Raw genomic sequence first — 21,421 nt, forward strand, 5'->3', positions numbered from 1 at the left:
TTTTTGTCATAATTGTGAATCACAGCGCCACGGCATGTCCTGTACAGGACAATCATCAGTACAGATACCAGTGCAAGTTGGAGGAAGTCACCCCACCTGGCCTGAAAGTCGGGCAAGAGTTGTGATGCATTTTCCTGGGCTTTTCTCATATGCCAAAGCACGAGCTAAAAAGGTCGGGTCTTCCTGCATTTTCTCATGTTGTGTGAGCACAGCTCAGGCAGGTACCATGGATAAACTCTTCCTCAGTGCAAACCAACGTTTAAAGGAGACCACCGTTCAGAACTCTTTCTGGAAAAATACTGTCAACAGGCAACACCAACTTCATTTAGAGCCTGATCCAGTTAATTCCCACTTGCAAAGTGCAGTAACTGACAACCGTTTTGGACAAGCGTATCTACAGGCAGTACATGGACATCTCCTGGCTTCACATCGGACTGTCCACTTCATGAAACACAGCTCCTTCGTGAGTGCGTTTACTATGAGCTGCAGAACTGTTACTTCACATAGGGTATATGGTGTATGACTGTAGTACACACACACTTTTGGTTCCAGATGGACTTCCTTTGACAAAGTGTCAAAATAGTCTGTTTTTAAAGCTCATCTTCTCTCTGTTGCTCTCTATAGAAAGAGCTGAGAGCTAATACCAGAGGGAAGCACAACTCACTGTGCGAAGCTACTTCCATGAGAATAAAAAAAATGAAAGCCTACAAGCCTAGAGGAAAATACAGGCTTACCTCTTTCTGTGAATGACCGTATAGCGTACGTGAAATCAATGTTAACGCTTCCTGCATTTTCTGCTTTCTTAAAGACAATGCCAAGAACCCACATTGTCACATAGCCTCTCCTAGCCGTTCCACAGCACGGCTGTTTCCTTCCAAGTGTAACGAGGTCTTGACCTAATTTGCCTTGCCTTGTTCATAGGCATTGTCAACTTCCCCGTCACAAGTAAAAATATTCATAATTAGTATTTCCCTTCCTATGATATCATTTCCGTAACAAATACAGAAGGAAAGCCTATGTTTAATAGCTTTGCATTACATCTAAATCAAAACAGCAACTTCCTACATCTTTTACCTATTGCATTGTACAACCTGCGCTTGAGAAAGTTTGCACAAAACAAGAATGGCTTTTAGAGCTTGCTAGCATTCGAGATCTTTCCAGTGCGCAGAAGGCCACCATCTGCCTTTCGCTGCCCCATTCTCCCGACAGAGGCGATAACTGGAGAGTGACATGAAGGACAATGTCCGTTGGATCTATCAGATATTACTAATATCCAATTCTTTTAGTCAACACTAGATATGTTTCAGTTGCCTGCATGTATTACTGAAAATTGGATCTCCCAACTTCAAAGTTGAGGAAAAAGGCACTTGGAGAGTTTTACTGAAAGAGTGATTATGTCCAAAAGAATCTGTCCCCCTTTTGGAATTTAAGAGAAATGAATGAAAATCTTATTTCTCTCTCAAGCGTAGCAGACTGCCAGGCATATACCAAGAAGGGCTGTTAAGAGAGAAAGGAGCACACATGGCATGCTACCTATTCATCCATCAGCCTTCTGTTGAAATGAGAAGTCCGTTGCAGCTTAATATTTTGCCAAGTCTTGCTACGATTTGTCCACCACAGTGAACAGCTCCAACATATTTCTGTTCTGACAGATCCTAATTTTATACAAGAAGTTAACTGAGGTGGATTTGTTCTGGATTTTGTCACTTATTCGTAGCTTTACAAGGCTGCAAGCCATTTCCCTGGCATGCGCTGAGAGACAACGGGTAAGTTTACACAATTCCAGTTCCGGGAGTTGCCTTCAGCCATCAGGGCAGTGTAGCAGCATTCACTGTGAATGCATTTCTCCAACTCATGAGGTCAGCTTGTGTCATGGTTTTACCCCAACCAGCAACTGAGCACCACACAGCCGCTGGCTCACTCCCCCACAGCGGGATGGGGGAGAGAGTTGGCAGAGTCAAAGTGAGAAAACCCGTGGGCTGAGATAAAGACAGTTCAATAAGTAAAGCAAAAGCGGTGTGCACAAGCAAAGCAAGACAAGGAATTCATTCCCCACTTCCCATGGGCAGGCAGGTGTTCAGCCATCTCCAGGAAAGCAGGGCTCCATCACGCGTAATGGTGACTTGGGAAGACAAATGCCATCACTCCAAATGCCATCACCACCCCATCCTTCCTCTTCCCCAAGCCCTTTATAAGCTGAGCATGACATCATATGGTATGGAATGTCCCTTTGGTCAGTTGGGGTCAGCTGTCCCGGCTGTGTCCCCTCCCAACTCCTTGTGCACCCCCAGCCATCCCACTGGAGGGGCGGTGTGAGGAGCAGGAAAGGCCTTGACTCTGTGTAAGCCCTGCTCAGCAACAACAAAAACATCTCTGTGTAACAAAAACATCTCTATGTTATCAACACTGTTTCCAGCACAAATCCCAAACATAGCCCCAGACTGGCTGCTGGGAAGACAATTAACTCTGTCTCAGCTGAAACCAGGACAGCTCATGATCCAGCCTCTGGTCCACAGCAGCAGCCAGACCGACCCTGACCGAGTGGAGATTTTCCAGCAGTGTCCAGAAGGGTGGTCGGGGCCTGGAGCACGTTATGTCCAAGGAGAGGCTGAGAGAGCTGACCTGTTTTGAGAAATCCCTCAGAGCCAAACACTGGAGCCAGGGCCCGGGGGAGATGGTGGGATCTCAGCCAGTGGAGATATTCCAAATTTGTTGAGACAAGGCCCTGAGCACCTGATCTATCAGGAGCTGTCTGAGGAGGGGTTGGGACTAGAGCCCAGTGAAATGATTGTCCTTTTTCAAATAGTCTTTCTGTGTGCTAGCCTTTCTGCAACACTGACAGCTCCCACCCAGCTGAAATCACTTTGGGAGACGACGGTTCCCCTTTTGTACCCAGAAGAACCATAGTGTGAGGACATCCCCCGAGGCTCAGACGTGCAGCCAGCACAGCGTGAGGCACTCATCCCCAGGGAAGCATTCCTGGGCTGGTGCTCAGTACCTGCTGTGGACTGAGGACCATCACAGCTCATCACCAAGGGCAGCCTGTCCAGGATCTCCTGGGACTGTGCAGGCAGGCCATGGTGGCCAGCTCCAGCAGAGACACCCACAGCAGGTCCCGGCATGGACTCAGAGCAGGGCACATGGAGACCCCCAGCAGCCAGCGCAGAGGCACTGTGGCAATGCCTATAGGCTGACAGTGGTCTGAAGAGCGTGGGGCAAGAAGAGGAGACCTCCTCAGCTGGGCTGGCCAAGCCCTGCTGCCCAACATGGCCCCCCGGCCCTGCAGTGCAGGCACTAGATAGAGCAGGGTGCATTCTTGGGGTGGGGAAACATCTCCAGCAGCACAGTCCCCGTGGCAGCCCTCCATGCCTCCACCCGCAGCAGCCCTCCATTTGGCAGCCCCCCACCAGTACCTGCCCCTGCACAACCTCGGTCGTGTCCATGCAGGTGTCAGCAGTCAGCCGTGCGGTGGGATCTGCAGGGTGTGGGACAGAAGAGAGACGGCACCGGGCTGGCCGTGCCCCAGGACAGGCACTGAGCCCAGCAGGAGGACGGAGCTGGCCCCACAACAAAGGTCCCTCCCCAGGGCTGGGTGTATGGCCAGCGAGGGAAATGGACGATGCGTGGGGCGGTTTCTCCCAATTGCCCTGGGGCAGCTTCCCCAGCGTGTCCAGGGAACATGGCACAGAGCAGCTCCTCTCTCCTGCACCTGTGATGACTTGCTTCCTTCTTGAGGAGATCAGGCTCTGCTCCACAGGCCCACTGGAGCGGGTCCTCCCCCTGGAGGGTCACAGAGCTCCGATAACGTCAGGCTGTTCCTGTCCTGGGCACTTTCCAGTCCAGCCCATCCCCTCCCCGGCTCTCCCCCACCTTCCCTGCCCTCTCCCCAGTGCCGCCCAGCAGAGCAGCCCAGTCTGGGCTGGCAGTCTGGGCTGCTGCAGAGCTCTGGGCACTCAGCCCACAGCCCCAGCCCCTCGGAAGGGCACAGCAGCTGCTGGGAGGCAGAGGGGGGGCTCATCCTCCCCATCGGCCCCAGGCCTGCAGCTGGCCCCAAGTGCCAGCGCAGGTCACTCCCTCTCGGCCTCTCCTGCATTGACGCTGCAGGGGATCCCCAGCCCTGACCGCCTTTGCCCCACTCTGCCTCCCCGCCAGCCCTGCTCCCCAGGACACCAGCAGAGTCCTGGCCCTGCGGCTCCTCAGGCACCTCCTGCATCTCTCCACTCTCCTGCCCTGTGCCTGCTGCATCTTCACGGACTCCCACAGCACTGCAGAGTCTTTCTTTGCGGGTACCTGGAGCGAGTGCTCTGCCATGGGGGGACATCATCTCAGGGTCTTTCACCTTCTGAGTCTCCATTCACTTCCCATCCCGGAGTACCTGCAGTGTCCCCATCCTCTCCTGACCACGCCAGATTCCTTTCCACATGTACGGACCTCTGCCATCAGCCCTGTCATATCTGTGACAGCCTGAGGAAGGTGACTGGGAGCTCATGCACCATTTCCAATGCCCCTGGACACCAAGACGAGAGCCTTCAACTAAGTGCTTGGTGTCTAACAGTGATACCATGAGATTATTTCCCCAAAGAGAAGGAGAAAACAAGGCGGAAGAGACTTGGAAAGTCCAATTCCTCTGGCTTGTTCTTAGCCACAACTGTATCAAGGAGAGCCCAGGCTGCAGGCACCTCCCTCAGGAGATCCCCTTTTATTGCAGAGATGCTATTAGGAAGGCAAAAGGTGACACATGGTTCTTCAAGGATCAGACACAACAGGACAGAGCCTCAAGAGAAGTCCTATGAACCCAAGCAATTACCTCTAACGATGATTATAAGAGAAAAAAACCCCCAGAGTACTGGCCTAAAATATACCCTGGGCACTCTGCAGAGAAGGGGAGACAAATTACTGTTGGTGGTGCAAGGTCCATTGGATTAGTGTCCTCAGGGCCTCCTTGAGCTCCTGGTTCCTCATGCTGTAGATGAGGGGGTTCACTGCTGGAGGCACCACCGAGTACAGAACTGCCACCACCAGGTCCAGAAATGGGGAGGAGATGGAGGGGGGCTTCAGGTAGGCAAAAAATGAGGTGCCGATGAATAGTGAGACCACAGCCAGGTGAGGGAGGCACGTGGAAAAGGCTTTGTGCCGTCCCTGCTCAGAGGGGATCCTCAGCACGGCCCTGAAGATCTGCACATAGGACAGCACAATGAAAACAAAACACAGTAAGAATAAACAGGCACCAACCACAATAAGCCCAACTTCCCTGAGGTAGTAATGTGAGCAGGAGAGCTTGAGGATCTGGGGGATTTCACAGAAGAACTGGTCCAGGGCATTGCCCTGGCAGAGTGGTATAGAAAATGTATTGGCCGTGTGCAGCACAGCATTGAGAAACCCACTGCCCCAGGCAGCTGCTGCCATGTGGACACAAGCTCTGCTGCCCAGCAGGGTCCCGTAGTGCAGGGGTTGGCAGATGGCAACGTAGCAGTCATAGGCCATGACTGTCAGAAGATAAAATTCTGCTGAAATCATGAAGATAAGAGAAAAGAACTGGGCAGCACATCCTGTGTAGGAGATGGCCTTGTTGTCCCAGATTAAGTTGGCCATGGCTTTAGGGACAGTGGTGGAGATGGAGCAAACTCCACAGTTTCTTGGAGCATAATGGGTCCCCCTGAGGGACATCACTGACAAAGCCTCCCAAGGGGCTCATTAGAGCAGAGAACTGGAAGCAATCATGACAAGCAGACAAAACCAATGTCAAGGTGGCTCTGATACTGAGTAACCTGGAAGTGTTAAATGAAGCCAGATGGACAAGCCCTGACCGCCAGCCCCTGGGAAGGGAGATCCTGTCCCTCACATGTTGCTCAGGGCTCTTCCTGGGGCAGTGGGATGTGGGGATGTGCAATGCCTGGCATGACCCTTCTGGGTGGAGCAAGGAGGTCATGAGTTCTTCCTGAATCAATTGAAGGCACCTTCTGGTAGGCCCTGACTGCAGAGACAATAGCCATAGCCATGGTGATGCAGAGGTCATCTGTGGTTGGGGTCTTTCAGCCTTGCCACAGCCCTCAGCAGTGTCCAATACAGCCTGCCCTACAGTGTCCCACACCTGCACCTCTTTCTTTGAAGACACCCAATCCTTTTTTCCATTTCACCCCAATATCTCACTAGCCTTACTGATATCGCTCCATCCTCCCTGGCTGTTCCTTGAAAGAGAAAGCCATGGGCTGGTCCAGACTCCCTCTGGGCACCCTATTCTATGTCAGCACTGCCCTTGGAGGCACATTTCCTTCTCCTCATTTCTTGTCTCAGCCTCCCAAGCCACACTTTGAGGTGCTCTTCCTTTTTCCTCCTTTTTTTCCACTATGAAGAAAAGCTCCAGCATCACTGACAGCATCCTTCAAGTAGCTGCAGGTTGTGAGTGTGGTGCTCTGAGCCTCCACTTCAGCAGCCTGAAGAAGCTCAGGTCCTTCAGCCTCCCCAGACAGGGCATGTGCTTGAGGCCCCACGTCCTATATTGGCCATCCTCCTCGGGACTCTCTCCATTCCTCCCCATTTGACTACAACAGGAAACCCCCCAGAGGGACACACGGGTCCAGGCTTATTTTTCCCCCCAGTGCAGGACTGGCCACTTCTCCTTGTAACATTTCAAGAGGTTTCTGTTCTCTAAATCCCAGAGTTTCTCAAGGTCCCCCAGACTGAAGCTCAATATTTGTGTGCAGATGGTCACCGTGATGGTGGTGTCCCTCACAAGGTAACAGCACGGGGAGTTGCAGGGTAATACAAATAGTAGAAGGTGGTGCTACTTTAATGCAATTTCCTTCCAACGTAGGATTATCCATGGTGACCATCTCAGAAACAGCTTCAAAGCCAGCAAAGCCAGGGCCAGTGAGGAAAGAGTGAACAGAGCTGGGCTGTTAGTGTGGGAGGGTACAAGAAGGATCAAAGTGAAGAGAAGAGGGAGAAAGGAAATAGAAGGTGAAGCAGAACACTAGATCAAGGCTGTTTTGGGGGTACCTGCCATGCAGCTCTGCATCTGAGCAGCAGTGAGTGGTTTGGGACAGGAATGACACAGATGACCTGACCAAACTTAGTCTGACTTTCCTCATGGTCATGGGGAACCTGAGTGCTTTCCTTACCATGGAGAAGGGAAGACCTGTGGTGGAAGGAAATGGACAGTCATTTGTGCTGGGAAGGGACCCTAGGAGGTCTCGAGGCCAATGTGCATCACACAGCAAGGGCAGCTATCAGGTCACACCAGGTTGCTCAGGGATTTCTTCATGTTGGCTTTGAACTCTTCCAGGGACTGACACAGCACAACATCACTGCTTCACTCACTTCATGGCTAAACAGTTTTTCCTCACACACAAGAGGGAAAAGCCTGGATCTGTCTTGCTGATGACCTCTTGGTAGTGGTATATGGGTCATTTTTAGATCTTCCCAAAGCCCTCTCTTCTCACCATTGAACAACCCCACCTCTCTCAGCCTCTCGTACTGGTAAGGTCAACCTTACAAATGCATGCCTGAGAGGTTTAGGGTTCTTCCAATCCTACTGGATTTTATTGGGTTGGCAAGGGACCTTGGGGATGTTGGAATATCATCGCCCTCACACCATCCCTTCCTGCATGTGTCACTCTCATTTGTCACCCTGTTGCAAGGCACGGCTGTTGCAGGCTGCAAGGAGAGCCTGTTCTGTCTGAAGAAACTGTCATCCACAACGAACCACTGAACTTTGAATGTTTCGGGCCCTAGTGGCAACATGAGACCACTGTGAGGGTCTGGCTCTGTGAGGGTCTGCCGTGCTTGGTGCTAACCCACAGGCAGATGAGGCATTAATGACTGCAAGAACCACAGGAGCTGTCCTCAGAGATTATCAGTGAACTGTTCAAGTTGGGTGGGAGCTTGGGATGTCTCTAGACCTACCTCCTGCTAACAAGGGGCTCAACACTGAATTCACCCCAAGTTGCTTCCAATTCACTTTGTCCAGCAGAGTCCCGAAAACCTCTTCTGAGGACTTTGTCAGATATCCTTGGTGAACATGAATCTTCATCCAGGGCCTGTTGTTGCCAGTTAAGGAGGGTCAGAGGAGACAGAGACTGCTGGCAAGCAGCTGACTAGCTCTAGCAGCTTCTAAGGAGCGCTGCCAGCTGTCCTTGATCAAGGGGTGCACTGCTGAGAGGCTGCTGAAGCTTGTCCGACCTTTGGACTATTAACCCCTGCTGCTCTTCCACACGAGCACCAATGATACTTTCCCAGGAGACCTGGAAAACATGAAGCATGACTATGTTACTCTGGGCACGCTGGTCAAGGGCGGGGGGGGACAGGTGGTGATCTCAGTCCTGCTACTGAGGGGAAGAGGTTTGTGGAGAAGTGGACAGATCCTGTAGGTTAGACAATTGGTTGTGCAGTTGGTGTCAGCAACAGGGTTTCTATGACCATGAGTCACTCTCTGAGGATCAACAACTGCTTGGAAGAGAGGGGATTCACCTGGCACAGTGGGGAAAAAGTATCTCTGTCAACAACCTGGCCAACCTGGAAAGAAACCTTCAACTTGGAAGTGATGAGGAAGGGAGAGGATGACCCAGAATCACATGAGGAAATGGTGAGTGTCATTGATGAGGAGAGGGTCTTGCATGACAATAACAAAAGGAGCGTGGTAATCAACAATGAACTGGACAATGGAGAGCTGAGAGGGTCTGTGAGTTGGCTACTCACAGTTGGAGCTGGAAGGAGAAGGTGGCCCAAAAAACATCTGGGATGACCTGTGGGCTCTTGGGGTTCAGGTACTTACAAACAAAGAAGAGGTGATTAGGGATGTAAAAGTCCGGGGTGAGAAGGTAGAGTTGAGGCTCCTGAAAGAAAGGCACAAGGCCAAGAACAGGACTTCAGGAGAGCAAACTATGGCCTGCTGGGAACCCTGCTTGGAAGAATCCCATGCGGTATGGTCAGGCAGAGAAGAGGGGTGCTGAGAGCTGCTTGATGGTCAAGGATCTCCTCTTCAAGCTCCAGAACGGTCCACTCCAACATGCAGGGAGTCCAGCAAAGTTGGCAGGAGGTTGGCATGGATAAGAAAGGAGCTCCTGACTAAAACCAAGCAGGAAGCACAGAGAAGGTGGAAGGTGGCTGCCTTCCAGCCTTAATGGTTCTGTGATGCTGGGCTGGAGAGAGCCATTTGTCTGTGCGCGTGTTTGTGTGGGGGGAATGAGGGGATCCCGGGTACAGCTTCTGGATAGATGGAGGGTCTAGAACCAGCTCCTGGAGGGGTCCAGATTGTACGTGTGTACACATACAATGTGCCCATTATATAGGTGCCCATTTCACACTAACATATCCTAGCACACAAACAGCCCAATCCTCATTCACCCTTTCTTCACTGGCCCTGCATTAGCTTCCTTTTTACCCTCATTTGGTATTTTGGAGATGGTTGTCATGGTAATGCCTTCCTGGTTCATTAATTCCATTGAACTAGAACCTCTTTCTGTTATCTACAGCATCCTGCAACTCCTCCTGCTGTTACCTTGTGGGAGACACCACCATCAGGGTGAGCCACTTGCACACAAAAATTAAGGGCTGCCTAAAAGGAGTGTCAGTCCAGGGGGACCTTGTGAAACTCTGGGGTTTGGCCCGGGTTTGAGGAGGAGAAGGAGAAGTGGGCAGTCCTGCATCAGGAGGAAGAACAGCCCTATAGACCAGGGCTAGCTGTGACCTGACTGGCTGAGCTGTGATCCTGAGAAAATCCTGGGTCCTGCAGTGGCCCCCCACACACAGGTGTGTCCCAGGGTGTGGCTCCCCATTTTGGAGGAGCGGGGAGGCACTGGAGAATGCCCAGAAGAGGTCTGCCAAGATGAGGTTCAGGGCACATGCCCTGCGTGTGGAAGCTGAGGGACATGGGCTTCTTCAGCCCTTTGGCCCAGTGGTGGAGAGGCTCCGGGAAGTACAGGAGTATCCATAGAGTGGTTGAAGTGTGGTTCCAGAGCTGGAGGAGCTTTTCTTCATAGTGGGAGACAGCATGGGAAAGAAATCATACCAGAGATGGAGGGTTGGGATGCTTAAAGTGGACACAAGGAGAAAGAAATGTCCCTCCGAGGGCAGCGCTGTGGTATAATCAGACCCCCCAAGGGAGCCTGGCTCAGTCCATGGCTTTGTGTTTCAAGGCATACCTCACAGGGATGGAGAGACAGCAGTCAGGGGAATGAGTTGCTCAGGTCAGAGCAGGGTGGAGAAGCAGAGTGGATGTCTGCAGCATGCCGGGAACTAGGGACAGGTGTGGGACACTGTAGGACAGCCTGTGGCGGAGACAATCTAGGGCTGTGCAAAGCTGAAACCCTCCAACAGATCTGAGGTCTTTGCCTCCTTGGCCATGGCTGTTGTCTCTGCCACTGATGCCAGTGAGGAAACACCTTACCCTTAGGGCACTCGGGCCTCATGGCCTCCTTGTCCCCACCCAGGAGCCTGGCAGATGTCATTCCACAGCCTTGCCCTTGGCATTGCACATCCCCACACCCCACTGCCCCAGGAAGAGCCCTGAGAAACATGTGTGGGACAGGATCTCCCTTTGCCAGGGGCTGGGGGTCAGGGCTTGTCTGTTTGGCTGGATGCAAAGATTCCAGATATCCTCAGCATCAGAGCCACCTTTACATTGTCTTGGCCTTCCTGCCATTATTGCTTCCAGTTCTCTGCTCTAACGAGCCCCTGGGGAGGCTTTGTTGGTAATGGTTCTCAGGGGCACCCATTAACACTCTGAGAAACTTTGGAGATGGTGTCTGAGTTTGACTTCTTCAGGTGCTGCTCCATGCCTGAGGTTCATGGACTCATCCCCAAACCCACCAGAGGGGTCATTAACATGCCGCCTTGGGCTGGTCCTCTGCTGCTGAGCTGCTCCAGGCTCCCGGGACAGAGGGAGCTCATGGCAAGTGGGCTGTGCTGCAGAGGGACATCTCTGGCCAGGAGCAGCTCCTCTGCCAAGCGCAGCAGATGTGACACATCGAGGGTTACTCAGTGTGTTGGGTTTGCGTGGCAAGGTTTTGGTAGCGGGGGGGGCTACAGGGGTGGCTTCTGTGAGAAGCTGCTAGAAGCTCCCCCTGTGTCTGATAGAGCCAATGCCAGCCGGCTCCAAGACGGACCCGCCGCTGGCCAAGGCCAAGCCAATCAGCGCCTCTGTGATAACATATTTAAGAAGTAGAAAAACACTGGGAGAGAGAGCTTTTGCAGCCGGAGAGAGAAGTGAGAAGATGTAAGAAACTCTGCAGACACCAAGGTCAGTGCAGATGGAGGGGGAGGAGGAGCTCCAGGCGCCGGAGCAGAGATCCCCCTGCAGCCCGTGGTGAAGGCCATGGTGAAGCAGGCTGTCCCCCTGCAGCCCATGGAGGAAGGATGAGGGGGTGTAGAGATTCCACCTGCAGCCCGTGGAGGACCCCACGCCGGAGCAGGTGGAGACACCTGAAGGAGGCTGCGGCCCGTGGGAAGCCCACGCTGGAGCAAGTTCCAGGCCGGACCGGTGGACCCGTGAAGAGGGGAGCCCACGCCAGGGCAGGTTTGCTGGCAGGACTTGTGACCCCGTGGGGGACCCCACGCTGGAGCAGTTTGCTCCTGAAGGTCTGCACCCCGTGAGAGAGACTCCATGCTGGAGCAGGGGAACGATGAGAGGAGTCCTCCCCCTGAGGATGAAGAAGCGGCAGAAACACCATGAGATGAACTGACCGTAACCCCCACTCCCCGTCCCCCTGTGCCGCTGAGGGGGGGAAGGTTGAAGCCGGGAGTGAAGTTGAGCCCGGGAAGATGGGAGGGGTGGGGGGAAGTGTTTTAAGAGTTGATTTTATTTTCTCATTCCTCTACTCTGTTTTGCCTAGTAATAAATTAGATGAATTCCCTCTCTAAGTTTGGTCTGTGTTGCTCGTGACAACAATTAGTGAGTGATCTCTCCCTGTCCTTATCTCGACCTGCAAGCATTTCGTTATGCCTTTTCTCCCCTGTCTAGTGAATGAGGGGAGTGAGAGAGCGGCTCTGGTGGGCACCTGGCCCCAGTCAGGCTCAACCCACCACAGTCTTTTTTGGCGCCCAACGTGGGGCACGAGAAAATTGAGATAAGGACAGTAATTGGAAGAGGTAACGAGCAAAACATTGACTGAACGTAGATTGAGAGTGAAATAGCGGTGAAGGGACAAGAGGTGGATTCTGTGTGTATTGTCTACTCTTGTTTAGTGTTGTGATAGTGTTGCTTTGATTCTGGTGGGGGGAATTCTTTTTCTTTTTCCTTGTTGATGTGATTAGTGTGTGTGTAGTTTTTGTGTTGAATGTATGTTTTAATAATTCTTAAATATGTGATTCACAGAGGCGAGGGGTGGAATGTGTTGGGTTTGCGTGGCAAGGTTTTGGTAGCGGGGGGGGCTACAGGGGTGGCTTCTGTGAGAAGCTGCTAGAAGCTCCCCCTGTGTCTGATAGAGCCAATGCCAGCCGGCTCCAAGACGGACCCGCCGCTGGCCAAGGCCAAGCCAATCAGCGCCTCTGTGATAACATATTTAAGAAGTAGAAAAACACTGGGAGAGAGAGCTTTTGCAGCCGGAGAGAGAAGTGAGAAGATGTAAGAAACTCTGCAGACACCAAGGTCAGTGCAGATGGAGGGGGAGGAGGAGCTCCAGGCGCCGGAGCAGAGATCCCCCTGCAGCCCGTGGTGAAGGCCATGGTGAAGCAGGCTGTCCCCCTGCAGCCCATGGAGGAAGGATGAGGGGGTGTAGAGATTCCACCTGCAGCCCGTGGAGGACCCCACGCCGGAGCAGGTGGAGACACCTGAAGGAGGCTGCGGCCCGTGGGAAGCCCACGCTGGAGCAAGTTCCAGGCCGGACCGGTGGACCCGTGAAGAGGGGAGCCCACGCCAGGGCAGGTTTGCTGGCAGGACTTGTGACCCCGTGGGGGACCCCACGCTGGAGCAGTTTGCTCCTGAAGGTCTGCACCCCGTGAGAGAGACTCCATGCTGGAGCAGGGGAACGATGAGAGGAGTCCTCCCCCTGAGGATGAAGAAGCGGCAGAAACACCATGAGATGAACTGACCGTAACCCCCACTCCCCGTCCCCCTGTGCCGCTGAGGGGGGGAAGGTTGAAGCCGGGAGTGAAGTTGAGCCCGGGAAGATGGGAGGGGTGGGGGGAAGTGTTTTAAGAGTTGATTTTATTTTCTCATTCCTCTACTCTGTTTTGCCTAGTAATAAATTAGATGAATTCCCTCTCTAAGTTTGGTCTGTGTTGCTCGTGACAACAATTAGTGAGTGATCTCTCCCTGTCCTTATCTCGACCTGCAAGCATTTCGTTATGCCTTTTCTCCCCTGTCTAGTGAATGAGGGGAGTGAGAGAGCGGCTCTGGTGGGCACCTGGCCCCAGTCAGGCTCAACCCACCACACTCAGCCTCAGAGCCACCTTAACATTGCCTTTGCCTACCTGTCATCACTGCCTCTAGTCTTCTGCTCTAACCAGCCCCCAGGGTGGCTTTGTCAGTGATGGATCCCAGTGGGACCCATTAACACTCCCTGAAACTGTAGGAGTTGCTTCTGACAGTGACTTCTTCAGTGGTTTCCTCAGGCTTCTCTCAGTGTCTTAGTTCCTGGTCTCAGCATCAAATACACCAGGGAGCTCATTAAAATGCACCAAGCCATGTCTCCTCCTGTTGTTTTCTGCAAGTCTTCAAGACTTACACAACTAATTGGAGAGGTCTCCAGGGTGTATGTGAAGTCAAAGATTTCAAAGAATTCAGTGAGCCCTACAAAAAGGAGTTTTTTTGATTTTTAAGAGCTTGGGTTTGGTTAGAGTTTTTTTGTTGGGTTTTTGGGGATTTGTTTGTTTGTTTGTTTGTTTGTTTTTAATTTACAGAAGAAGTTATAGTAGCATTCTCCAGTCCATATTGGGCAAGGGGGTCTCCTAATGAAGTCAGGATGGGTAGGAAGAGCTCCTCATTGAGGACAGGCACTGCATGGACAACCTTCCTCATCACCTCCCCAGCCCTGCCATCTCTCTCATGGGCCACCTGGGACTTGCATCACTTCTCCTCACATCACACTTCTCACCCAAGTCTGCAGCTGGAGGTTACAGCTCCTTTGCACCAACTCCCACCTGCTTTCCTTAGGGACCTGGCTGCACACAGGCACAGCCGCGTTGCTCTGCATGGCAAACACACAGAAGGAAAGCAGGGTGAAGTTTCATAAACAATAACCCACGCTCCTCAACTTCAAGCCAAGTCCAAGCTGCCTCCAATGAGGTTCACCATCCACAGGGAACAGCCTCACCAGAAATGTTTGAGAGAGAGAGAGATCGGACAGGATAGCTATAACCCCAGTGAAGGAGTTGGCTGAAGAGATAATTAGACTGCTGAAAGACAGGACAGGCTTCTAACTCCCTGAAGCTCAAAGCAACACCTGGGTGGTGGGGAGGGATCTGGCTGAGCAAGGAGTAAGGAGAGGGGAAAAGTGGAGAGCAATGGGAAGGGCACAGAGCCAGATAGTCTGTGGAAAATATGCCTTTAGAGCTGGACATTTTATCAGGACAGCTGGAAAGATTGGGGAGATGAAACACGCGGGATAATCTTCATGGTGCTGGCAATGCAAGTACAGGGGAAGAGCAATATTTCTTCTCCTGCAATTGATACACCACCTGGAAATTCCCATTTTTGCATGGGGGGAAAACATCACCATTTGATTACAATATTCAATTTGTTAATGCAAAGGCACTCAGGTGTTTTTTAACAGTTCCAAGCAGTTCCTTCCCTTTCCAGGCTGAGCTCGGATGTCTGACCGTGGACATCGAGTGCCCCTGGCAGAGGCCCCGGTGTCTCTGAAGTGTTTGCCTGGGACTGGCCGCTGTCACACAGGAGCTGCAGGAGACCAGAGCCCCTCAGGAGCTGCTGACAGAGCCTGGGCAGAGGGTCCCTGTAACTGAAGACAGCTGTGTCCCTGTAGCTGCACCCCAGATCAGCTTTGGAAATGGCTTTTCCTTCTAAAAAATGAAAAGGTCACCAAATCCCCCCCAAAGATCGGAATATTAAATCAAAAGGAACCAAAACCAGGAGGACAAGAACACAAAGAATTTCAGAAGCTGAAAAGTGTATTAACATATTTCTTCACTTTAGATCTTTTTCTTTACTTCTTCAATGTGCCATTTTTTTTTTGTCAAAAACTTCTAAAATTTCCCTCATCATAAGGCCTGCAGCATTAAAAATAAGAAGTCATAAAGACATCAGACAGTGTTGCCCCAGGGGTTGGTCACTGATGGAGGCCCCTAGTAACTGGCTGCTCGGTGGCTGCATGGTCCAATCAAGGTTCCACCTGCCTGGGATCCATTTACCCACTCCAGATCTCAGTGGTCTGGCCATCTGGAGACATGGGGGACTGTGTTAAAGGCCTTGCTAGAGTGAGGGCCCACAAATTCCCCTGGGGCACACAGCCGTTCTTCTTAGTGGAGAACACAACCAGGCTGGTCAAGTGGGATTTCATTTGCCCTTGGTGGCTCTTCCAACCTTGTCCATCACAGGCTTGGAACTGGCTTCCAGGAGGATTTACTCTGTCACCTTCCCAGGGAATGAGGTGAGGCTGACTGGGCTGTAGTTCTCCAAATCCTCCTTCTGGCCCTTCTGGAGGATGGGTGCAATGTCTGCCTCTCTGCAGTCATCAGCCACCTTCCCGGATGGCCCTGAAATGTCGAGGACAGACAAGCAATATCTTGCAAGGACACGGTCCATCTTCCCCAGCACCCGTGGGTGTATCCCATCTTTTTCCATGGACTTGTGTGTGTCGGAACTGGCCCAAGGGATCCATTTGGGGACGAGGGAGACCTGGGATGAGATTTCACTGGAAAAAGGCACGGTGAAGGAAGCAATGAACTCCACAGCCTCTCCCATGTCGTTGTCACCACATGTCCTGCTCCGCTGAGCCCTGAGACCACATTTTCCTCAGCTGACTCCTTGTGCTGCCAGTGAACGTACAACAGCCCTTGTCGTTGCCCTCCTTATCCCGCACTAGTTCCAGCCCCGCTGAGGTTGGCTTTTCTGGCTCCATCTTGGCACACACAGGTCATGTCTCCATCTGCCTCATGGCCAGCCTGTTTCCCCTGCCACCCTCTCTGCACTGCCTCCTTGCTCTTGGAACTCGTCAGCCAGACACTTCCTCTTCATCCTCATGGAGGGCTGCATGGATCTTGGCTCTCCAGGGTCCTGCCAAGCAGGTCTTGAACAAGCTGAGACCTGCTCTCCTTCCCTCCAAGGCTGTCACTGCGCTGTGTGTCTTTCTGCTCTTGCTTGATCGTGGCAGCAATGCCTGCCCTCAGCCTTGACATCCTCATCCCGTTCTGCCTTGTCTGTGAGGACCAGAGTGCAGCCCTGGTCAGCCATCAGCTGTTGGTGTCCAGAGAAAGGGAGGGGTGAGGCCGGTGAACGGGACACATCTGGGTGCTGACTGTGAGGGCACCTCTGTTACAGCCACTTGACTGGCTGCAGCAGGCCGGAGCGCAGGCAGGGCTCAGGGACACCCTGCTCAGCACCAGCCCCTCCGGAGCAGACCTGACACCAAGCAGCATGTGGCTCCTTGTCTTGGCCTCCCGTGAGTCCCACATGCTGCCCTTGTGGCCTGGACACCATGGGGATCATCTGCAGGCTTGCTTGGGCAGCTCAACCTTCCCAGAAGTGGCGTGTGATACATTATCACCAGCCAGAAGGTTTCTCATAGCATGCTGCAAAAAGGTTGGCAGTGTGTGCACTGAGGTACAGTCTGAAGATGGGTGGGCTGGTGGGTGGGTGGGTGTGTAGAACTGTGCAGAGCCTTCTGGGACAGCACTGGAGTGCTGCAGAGGGAGTTGAACCTTGCTGGGTTTTACCAGGACTTTCAGGAGTTTGCCTTGGGCCAAAGCAGGCTCAGAGCCAGACCTGGGAATTCAATGTGGACGGGGTTCACCTGGAAAGAAGATGCCAGGAGTGAGCTGATGCCCAGGCTGTGTGGGGGCTGGTCGGGTTCCTGGAGGCCAAGACAATGAAGGAGCCAAGTGATTGACAAGTGCTGCGAGGATAAAGGAGGCTGCAGGAGGGTCAAGACTCGCTGTCAGCTGTAAGAGGAGCCTGCACAAGCAAGGGTTGAAAGACACCCAGACAGTGGTTGTCTAAAAGACGGGGAGACAAATCCCAGGTGGAGTCCATGTCACCTGGGAATGCACCAGAAAGAGAAACTCCTTGCTGTTCACAAACACCAGGAATGCATCTAATAGTCACGGGTGGTATTCAGTTTCCCTGATTCACAAAACCTCCATGTAGGACCTTCAGGGTCCAGACCATGGCCATTGAGGTGGTTAGAGGAGGATGCAATTAACATTAGGTGTAATGCAGAGCTATCCCAGGCAGTGCCTCCCAGCCTACCCTTGCAGTTACCAGGCTGGAGGAGATGTTCATCGTACTCGACTTTGCTGGTCACAAAAAACCACCATAAACATCTGTTCTCTCATCTGCTGATAAGATATTGCACAAGAGATTTAAGGATGATAAGATCATTGAGTTTCAGAGCAGATGTTGAGAAGTCTATAGAAAAACTCTCTAATCCAAGACAGGTCAGGTAAATGGTCAGACCTGGTTCCACAGGTCTTTGTCTACCTGGGTCTTGAAAACCTGCAAGGACAAAGGACTTTACAATCTCTCACGGTGATCAATGCTTGTTCCAATGCTTGGCTAGCCTCATGGTGAAAAAGGTGAGATCCCCCTTGCTTTGAGGTGTCTCTCAGCCATCCCTTCTCCAGGCTGAAGGAGCCCAGCTTCATCAGCCTTTCCTCACAGAGACACTGATCCAGCCCCCTGACCATCTCAAGGCCCTTCACTAAACCCACTCCAGATGGTCAACACCTTTCCATTCTTGGGGTTCCCAAAAGTGGACACGGCATTCTCGATGTGAACTAGAAACTTTCCACATAGAGAGGGTAAATCCCTACCCTCCATCTCCTGGCCATGCTGCTGGTCACACAGCCCAGGGCACTGCTGTCCTCCCTTGCTGCCAGGGCACACGGCTGCCTCCTGTCCAGCTGCCTGCCCACCAAGACCTTTCCCACAGAGCTGCTCCCCAGCCAGGCAGCCCCCAGCCTGTGCCATTACCAATGTGAGTCCCCTGCAGGGGCAGAACCTGGCACTTGTTCTTGGGGGGTTTCATGAGGTTCCTCTCAATACCTGCTCTCCTCCTCCTTGAGCCCTTTCACTGAGCAGAGGCCTGGCAGAACTTTTGAGCACAGTCTAAGGCAAGGAAGGCGTTGAGTCACTCAGCCCGGCCTGTGTCTGCTGTTACGACCCCCCCTCACCATTCAGCAGCACGTTCCTTGTTCAGCCTTTTACTGCAAACACAGTGGCTGAAGCTCTTCATTTTGCTCTTGATGGTGCCTGCAGCCCCCATCAGCTCCAGCTCAGCTCTGGCTTTCCTAAACACATGCCCGCATGCTCAGGTCATCTTTCTAAATTCCTCCTTCATAGCCTGTCCCAGCTTCCACCTCCTCATCGTTGTGTTGTGGCTCCCATCCGTGACCCATCCCTGCCCCTGTGCAGCCCCACTGCCCCACACATGCCCCCAGGGCCCCCATCATCAGACACTGCACAGGACAGGGTGTGTTTGGGGCGGGGACACGTCCTCCACCACAAGTGCCCATGCCAGACCTCAGTGTCCTTCCTCAGCAGCCCTCCTTCTTCTGCAGCCAAGCAGTGCCCAGCCCCAGCCAAGCCCCAGCTATGTCCCATGCACAGGTTCCCAGACAGCCCTGCTCGGGGCTCTGCCAAGGTCTGGGCAAGGCAGGAGGCTGGGGCAGGGCTGGCTGTTTCCCCAACACAGGCACCAAGACCAGCAGCAGGAAGGAGATGGCCACAGAGCCCAACCACCAAGAACTGGGGGAGTGACCAGGGCTGGAAATGGCTGATGGGAGAGGCTGGGGGGTGATGAATGCCCTGGGGCACCTTCTCGCTCTCTCCATGCCACCAAGAGTCCCGGCCAGGGGACAGAAGAGCCTGCTGCCAGTGGGTGCCTGCAGAAAGAGGTTTCCCTTTCTCATTGATTCCTCCTTTCAGGCACAGAAATGCTCCTTTGATCTCCTCCAGAGTCATCCCTGCTCTGCAGAGAGCCTTTCCCCAGGTGAGCATGTCTGTGCTGGCCTGGCCGGCCGTTCCTGGTTCCCTCCCCATGCTCCCTGCAGGGCCCCAAGCTGGTGGGGCTGCTCTGCAGAGCGAGGGGGCTATGGTTCCCCGGGGCCATGGGGTGACCCTGATTGGCCATGCTGGTCAGGGTGGGAAGCAGAGCCAGCCAGAGGGGATCACAGCTGCTGAGCCCCTTTCCATCTTCCCTGATGGCTCAGAAGACAAGGACAGTGCTTGGCAGGACCATGGTGTGTCTCCAGTGGCAGAAAGGGCAGGGGAGGGCTGCACTAGGTCCAGCCCACAGGGTTTCCATGAGGGTGTGATGAACCACTGTCTAGACTTATGTCCCTTTGCCTTCTGGCTCCTCACAGCCTCTCCTGCCATTGCAGAGCCCTCGTTAGCCCATGGTCTCCTCAGGTTTGCCTTCTCCTCTGGGACACTCCTCCTTGGATTGTCACTCATTTTATGAGGTGCCACTCTCTGCCACCTCAGACTCACACACTGTCCCTGGAGATCCCCTCACTTCTCCTGGCAGATCTCCATTCTTTTCCAGACTGATATCTGCCATCAGCCCCACTGCAGGTGGGACAGCACCAGGCAGATAAGCTGATAAGGTACACAAGACCTTGGGGGTAACAGCAATGCCAGGACACAGCAGGACAGTGTGGAAGGGAGGAGAGAGCAGCCCTGTCCAGGCCGTGTCCTGCTGCTGGCCTTGGCCATGGCTCCAGGGCAGCAGCAGCCCCGACGTGAAGGCAGCAGAGAGGGAGTGCCCGCTGAGGCAGCGAGGGGCAGCCCCAAGGGCAACCCAGGCTGCTACTCCATGGGGCAGCCGGGCATTTGGCTCCTGAACCCTCCTGCATGCTGGGGCTGCTCCCCCAGCTCCAGAGGAGATGTGCACAGATGGGAGCTGAGAGAATTAACTTCCCACTGCTTTCTCCATGGAGTTTATCTAAACAGGCAGCCTGGACCCATATGTACATGAGGTGTTTGGGTCAAGTAAAAAGAGGTAACAGGCAAAGAATACTAATATCACAGGTATAAAATAAACAAAAAACCTAAGAAGAAAAGAAGCACACAAAAAAATACAGACCCATATGAAGAAAAGCTACTCCTGGCTCTTCCTGAAATACAGAGGGAGCCCTGGTGGGATAATGGGGGTCTTCTTGATCTGAAGTAGATTGTATTCAAATAGTTTCCACAGGGCATCTATGATTTCCTGGTTCCTCATGCTGTAGATGAGGGGGTTCACTGCTGGAGGCACCACCGAGTACAGAACTGCCACCACCAGGTCCAGGGATGGGGAGGAGATGGAAGGGGGTTTCAGGTAGGAAAATATGCCTGTGCTGACAAGGAGGGAGACCACGGCCAGGTGAGGGAGGCACGTGGAAAAGGCTTTGTGCCGTCCCTGCTCAGAGGGGATCCTCAGCACAGCCCTGAAGATCTGCACATAGGACAGCACAATGAAAACAAAACAGCCAAAACCTAAAAAACAGCTTAATATAAGAAGCCCAACTTCCCTGAGGTAGGCATCTGAGCAGGAGAGCTTGAGGATCTGGGGGATTTCACAGAAGAACTGTTCTACAGTATTACCATGGCAGAGTGGTATAGAAAATGTATTGGCCATGTGGAGCACAGCATAGAGAAACCCAGTGCCCCAGGCAGCTGCTGCCATGTGGACACAAGCTCTGCTGCCCAGGAGGGTCCCGTAGTGCAGGGGTTGGCAGATGGCAACGTAGTGGTCATAGGCCATGACAGTGAGAAGGGCGTACTCAGCTCCAAGCAAGAAGAAAAATAGAAAGACTTGAGCAGCGCATCCTGCATAGAAGATGGACCTGTTGTCTGAGAGTGAGTTGGCCATCACTTTAGGGACCGTGATAGAGATGGTACCAAGGTCGAGGATGGAGAGGTTGAGGAGGAAGAAGTACATGGGGGTGTGGAGGTGGTGGTCGCAGGCTATGGCAGTGATGATGAGGCCATTGGCCAGGAGAGCAGCCAGGTAGATGCCCAGGAAGAGCCAGAAGTGCAAGAGCTGCAGCTCCCGTGTGTCTGCGAATGCCAGGAGGAGGAACTCAGTGATTGAGCTGCTGTTGGACATTTGCTGTTTCTTGGCATGGGGGCCAGTTCTAATAACAAAAGGACAGGGAAAAGTTAGGACAGAATCCACTGAGCAAAACCACTCTCTTTTTCATAGAAACACCCCCCAGTTGAAATGCATTTTCTTTCTCTGGTTTGTGCTGGCTGAGTGTGTTGTGAGGAGCTGAGGAGTCAGCTGTGCTCAGCTGCAGTGGGTACATGGAGCTGGTTTGTGACAGC

At 53.0% G+C, this 21,421-nt stretch overlaps 2 protein-coding genes across 2 annotated transcripts in view; both read right to left on the bottom strand.

The window, feature by feature from the left end:
- Positions 1-15,859, bottom strand: part of LOC129196848 (olfactory receptor 14C36-like) — a 28,134-nt gene extending 12,275 nt beyond the window's left edge. Inside the window, exon 1 of the mRNA XM_054804818.1 lies at positions 15,522-15,859. Within this exon, the coding sequence (XP_054660793.1) occupies positions 15,522-15,859 (338 nt within the window). The remainder of the gene's footprint in view (positions 1-15,521) is intronic.
- A 1,704-nt stretch (positions 15,860-17,563) lies between these two features.
- Positions 17,564-21,026, bottom strand: LOC129196849 (olfactory receptor 14A16-like; the record flags this gene model as incomplete). The annotated part of the gene is made up of 2 exons (XM_054804819.1): positions 17,564-17,608; positions 20,361-21,026. Coding segments are annotated over 2 exons (711 nt in total), but the record flags the coding sequence as incomplete, so codon positions are not given.
- Between the last annotated feature and the right edge of the window lie 395 nt (positions 21,027-21,421).

The sequence above is a fragment of the Grus americana genome, chromosome 27, assembly GCF_028858705.1.
Source record: "Grus americana isolate bGruAme1 chromosome 27, bGruAme1.mat, whole genome shotgun sequence".
Lineage (NCBI taxonomy): Eukaryota > Metazoa > Chordata > Aves > Gruiformes > Gruidae > Grus > Grus americana.